Source organism: Charadrius vociferus, unplaced genomic scaffold (genome assembly GCF_000708025.1).
Source record: "Charadrius vociferus isolate BGI_N301 unplaced genomic scaffold, ASM70802v2 scaffold2695, whole genome shotgun sequence".
NCBI lineage: Eukaryota > Metazoa > Chordata > Aves > Charadriiformes > Charadriidae > Charadrius > Charadrius vociferus.
Genome location: NW_009648637.1, coordinates 13194 through 18389, shown reverse-complemented (window position 1 = coordinate 18389; position 5196 = coordinate 13194). Strand labels below are relative to the sequence as shown.

The 5196-nt window shown below is 58.1% G+C and overlaps 1 protein-coding gene across 1 annotated transcript in view; it reads left to right on the top strand.

Annotated features, from left to right (window-relative positions):
- The first annotated feature begins 649 nt into the window (after positions 1-649).
- NCAPH2 (non-SMC condensin II complex, subunit H2) overlaps positions 650-5196 on the top strand; it is a 16582-nt gene continuing 12035 nt past the window's right edge. The window contains exons 1-9 of the mRNA XM_009886311.1: positions 650-760; positions 934-1035; positions 1461-1516; positions 2875-2953; positions 3683-3754; positions 3953-4032; positions 4455-4606; positions 4991-5010; positions 5074-5083. Of these exons, the coding sequence (XP_009884613.1) occupies positions 653-760; positions 934-1035; positions 1461-1516; positions 2875-2953; positions 3683-3754; positions 3953-4032; positions 4455-4606; positions 4991-5010; positions 5074-5083 (679 nt within the window). The 5' untranslated portion in view covers positions 650-652. The remainder of the gene's footprint in view (positions 761-933; positions 1036-1460; positions 1517-2874; positions 2954-3682; positions 3755-3952; positions 4033-4454; positions 4607-4990; positions 5011-5073; positions 5084-5196) is intronic.

The window sequence follows — 5196 nt, the reverse complement described above, 5'->3', positions numbered from 1 at the left end:
CCCACCCAAACTGTTCTGTGATTCTGTGATGAGAGGAAATGGTCTCAGGTTGCACCAGGGGAGGTTTAGGATGGATATTAGGAAAAATTTCTTCACCAAAAGTGTTGTCAAGCACTGGAACAGGCTGCTCAGGGAAATGGTGGAGTCACCATCCCTGGAGGGATTTAAAAGATGTGTAGTCGTGGCGCTGAGGAACATGGTTTAGTAGTTGGCAGTGCTGGGTTAATGGTTGAACTTGATGATCTTAAAGGTCTTAAGGTTTTTTCCAACCTAATTGATTCTGTTATTCTGTGTGTACGGAAATTTCTGTTTCTTAGAATCATGCAATCACAGAACGATTTGGGTGGGAAGGGACCTTTAAAGTCCATCTAGTCCAACCCCTGCCCTGGGCAGGGACACCTTCAACTAGATCAGGTTGCTCAGAGCCCCGTCCAGTCTGACTTTGGAAAAATGACCTTTTTCTGTTGCAATCTAGTTGACTTCAGGTTTCTACACTGCCATCGCAAGACGTCACCTGTGCCCTGCTCTCCGTGACCTGCAACCCTCAGATGTCACCCGTGGCATCATCTGTTGAGAAAGGAGTGGTTTAAGCCAGTTTAAACACTGCTGGGAGTCGAGCCAGCGGTGAGCTCCTCTGCTGGGAGCTGCCACCATGGAGGAGGTGGAGTCACGTTTCCTGCACCTCCTGCAGCCCATCCGTGACCTCACCAAGAACTGGGAGGTGGACGTGGCCGCCCAGCTCGGGGAGTACCTGGAGGAGGTAAGGGGGGGCCCTACATCCCCTGCGTGGGGTGGGGGGGACCGTGCCGGCGCAGGGCGGCTTTCTGTCTGCGCCCCCACTGCACTGCTGGCGGCCTTGGCTCTCCCTGTGCCTACCCTCCAGTTCAGCCTGCAAATCAGCCTTTTGTTTTCCTTCTTTTGCTTGTTTTGCAGCTGGATCAAATCTGCATTTCCTTTGACAACGGCAAAACCACCATGAACTTCACTGAGGCGGCCCTGCTGATCCAGGGCTCCGCCTGCATCTACAGCAGGAAGGTGAGAGGTGGCCCTGGTCCTGTCACCCTGTCCGTTCGGCCATCCCTCAGCCAGGTCCTGAGCCCAAGCTCCATGGGGGCTGCTCTGGGATTTTGAGAGACTTGAATATAACAGTGACTTGTGGAAATGAAAGGATATAAACTTAAAATTCCTAAATTCAACCTGTTGGGGTTGACAGCCTGGAAAAGAGCAAGAACTTTGTTTTCAGCACTCTTCTTTTCTAGAGGGTGGAATACAAAACCCTGCTTCCCCAAATCTGGCCTCAGAATGGCTCACAAAGTGAAAAGAATAATGAGATTACCACTGAATTGAACTCCAGCTGCCTGGAGATAAGAAGAGGGTGGTGGTTCCTCCCGGCATCAGCCGGAGTAGCTTTTCTGGGAGCTGCTTTCTCCTTCTGCAAGAGTCTGGTCGCTGTTTTGCAGGTGGAGTATCTCTACTCGCTGGTCTACCAGACGCTCGACTTCATCTCCAACAAAAAGTGAGTAGAGCCTTGGCCCTGGGGAGGGAGCTTTGCTGGGGCTCAGGGCTGCTGCCTTCCAGTGTGTCTTCTCTGCCTCAGTAGAAAATGCCGCTGCGTGCTCCTGCCTTGCTGCTCTTGCCCTCTGCGCTGCGGTAAGGCCCAAGCCCTTCCCCACTCTCTTTCTTGATGAGGTTCAGTCACTCCTGTCCTGAGAGCGCACGAGCTGTGCGTCCTCTTTTGGGGATGAAGCTGTGCCCCTGCATGCAGAGAGAACCTGCAGAAAGGTCCATGGTCCCACTCCCGCTCTGAGCCTTGCTTTTCTCTCTTTAAAAAACCCAAACAAACCTATTGCAGGATCAGTCTCCAGTCCTGTAAAAAGTTCTTTGCAGCAAAATGATTTTTGTGGCTGCGGGAGAGGCCCCTGGCGGGACTTCTTCAGCCCAGAGGGCCTGGGGTGATGCTCGTCCCCACGCGTCTTCCAGTGGCATCGTCCTGTGGTTTTATTGCTGCAGTGCTTTGCTGTTGCGTAAGGAGAGGGCAATGACTAGCGTCCTGCAGAGTAAATCTTAGTGGGCAAGAAACTGTCCTGTGTGGCAAAGTAGCTTGTGATTTATCTTTCCCCTTGTTGCTGAGAGTGGGGCTCTGCCGCTGCCGCTCTCAAGTTGCCTCGTGTAATGTGCCGGGCACCGGCTCTGAACATGCTCCCCAGTGAGGAGAGGTTGTCTAACGCACCTCCTGTCTGCGCTCAGCCTGGGGATTTGGGGAAAGATGAGGTTTTTGTGCTGCACCTCACTCCAAACAACTGCTTGGCTCCAACCATGCAAATGAGCTTCCCGAGAGAACCGTTCTGCCTCTGCTTTGCCCAGCCATGAGCCCCACCTGTAGGAGATCTTGCTGTTTTTTCGGGGAGGTTGAGGCAGAGGACCTGAGAGATCCTCCGCTTGGGCTGGAGCAACATGAAGCTGCTGCGGAGGTTTCCAAAAGTCTCTGACAATTATTCCTGTGCTGTGGGACTGAAGTGAAGCGTTCCCTCCTGTAACAGGTCTTCCAAGCTGGAATTGGCAGGATGTTTTTGTTCCAGATGGGTTTGTCGGGCAGGCTGGATCCTCTCTTCCCGCAAGCCCCAATTCCTTTGCAGCCCCCCACCGCCTTCCTGGGCAGGCGCAGAGAAGCACCAAGAGCGTGTTAGTTTGCTCTTGTCAGGGGAGCATGGTGATGGCGTGGCTGTCCGGTAGTGCTGATGGCCATGCTGTCACCTCTCCGTGCTCTCTGTAGCACCGTGGGATGCTCCCGCTTCGAGAGGCTGCGGCGGGGTTGGAGGGAAGCTGCTGCTGCCCCGGGCAGATCCTGACCCTGTGTTTTGCTCCCTGGTTCAGGCGGGAAAAGCTGCCCAGCTCGCTGGGGCAGGACGGCAAAGACACTGACGCGACCTTTGGGATGGAAGAGGAGGAGGAGGTGAGAGGGGCGGGGGTGCCCCGGTGCGGGGAGCGGAGCGCTCAGAGGCTTGTGGGCACAGGCAGCACTGGTTTCGGCTGCAAGGGGGCTGCAGGCAGCGGGGGTGCCCCCAACACTCTCCCCTTTCTGACTGCCACCATGGAGGCCATGTCCTGTGTACGCTCTCCTGCCCTGCCCTAGCAGCACATCCCCCCTTCAGCCCCGGGCACGGCAGGAGCTCTTTGGGAGCTTTTTGTCATGACACTGCTGTCCTGGCCTCCAAGGGATGTGACCTGCCGCCTCACAGCCCTCCTGGAGAAGAGCCAGCCCCTGTGCTGCGCTGTGAAGAGCATCCCCTGTGCAGTGGGACCTTCCGCCCTCCACCCTGGGGCTTAGCCTGCCTTCTGGTGATCCTTAGCTCAGGCTGTCCCTCAGGACTCTGTCCCCAAGGCATGCGGCAGCTGTCTGGGCTGGACCCTTTCCGTGCGAGCGGGCACCTTCCTTCCTCGCTTTCCTCCTGCCCGTTGGGCGCTGCCCTCGCAGTGCTGCACGCCCCCGCCCCGCTCCTGTCCCGCTACGGTGGTTCAAGAGCTGCAGCTCCGCTGTCTCTGCAGCTGGGTCTGTCCCGCCTGCGGGCTACAGCCATGAGTGCGCCCCGTGTCTGTCCCCCTGCACCAGTTAGGGTCCCCCGGTGGCAGCATGGCCAAGCAGGCCGAGCTGGGGTCACCACTGGTGGGGCTCTCTTGGCAGTTCCTCTCCCTGGATGACATCGGGGACAGCAGCCAGGCAAACGTGGACATGAGGAACGATCAGCAGCCCAATGTAAGAGAAGCTCTTCTCCTTTTCGGTCCCTCCACACGTCAGGGTTTCCCCAGATGAATCCCACAGGTGCCTGGGGCTAGCTGCTGTCCCGGCCAGGTTCTGCGGGGACAGTGGCACCTGGGCAGTGCTGTGCCATGCTGGGTGTCTTCCCCAGGCTCTGTCCTGCCCTGCCGCTCTCCTGCCACCTTGCCTTTGCAGGCTGTGGACATCGTTCCCTTGACTCCAATGTCTTTGGTCCTCCCAGAAGAAGCTGAGAAGAGGGACAACCCTCTGTTGAGGTGAAACCCCCTTGCCGTGCTCCTCAGCAACCCCCATGGGTTTCGCTGGGCCTCTCTGTTGCTGTAGTAGGGTCGGGCTCTCCGAGGAAGTAGTGCCTTTCCAGTTTAAACTGGATGGCAGGCCGGATAATCCCACGGGGCCTGGAGAGCTGGGAGGCGTGGGGTCCTGTGGTGATGGTGGGGCAGGAGGGTCCCCAGGGAGGGACGAGCTGGGGCTGCACTGGGAAATCCAGGCAGGACTTTGCTGAGAACAGCCAGTGGGAGGGCTGGGGCTGATTCCCCACTGTCCTGGAGCAGGGGGGCTTTTGGGACACCCCAGTGGGGTTCCCATCCCAAGTGGCCAGTGCCCCCCTCCCCGGCCTCCCAGCGGGACAGGGCAGAGCCTGGTCTCGGTGTTCCCCTGACATGTTTTTTGCCCTTAGCCGGAAAGGAGAGATCCTGGCCAGCCGGAGGGATTTCCGGATGAACACCTGCACCCCTCACGCCACCGGAGCCTTCCTGCTCGAGCTGGGGGGGCTCTCCCCCACTGGCCTGCAAGAGCGGCAGCGCGAAGGGAGCCCCGGCAGAACGGCAGGTATGGGGAGCTTGGGGTGCTGCAGAGCTGCCGGCCAGAGGGCAGCACTGGGGGGTGGGGGGCACCCTGGGGTGCTCTGCTGCCCGCCTCCCTCCAGAGAGCCCAGCTCCCTGGGGTGAGATGTGCGTACGGCTTGCCTCTGCTGCCCGACTCCAGAAAAACTGCCTGCCAGAACAGCAGGGCCTTTGTTGCCAGAGTTTTAGTGGATTAGGGAAAGGCTGTGGGTGTTGTCTACCTGGACTTTAGTAAAGCATTTGGCACCGTTTCCCACAGCACTCTCCTGGAGAAACTGGCTGCTCATGGCTTGGACGGGTGTACTCTTCACTGGGTAAAGGACTGGCTGGCTGGCTGGGCCCAAAGAGTTGTGAATGGAGTTAAATCCAGTTGGTGGCCGGTCACAAGTGGTGTTTCCCAGCACTCGGTACTGGGGCTGGTGCACTCTCAGTAAGTTCACAGACAACACGAAGTTGGGTGGGAGTGTTGATCTGCGGGAGAGTAGGAAGGCTCTGCAGAGGCGTCCGGCCAGGCTGCATCGATGGGCCGAGGGCAGTGGTGTGAGGTTCAACACGGCCAAGTGCCGGGTCCTGCCC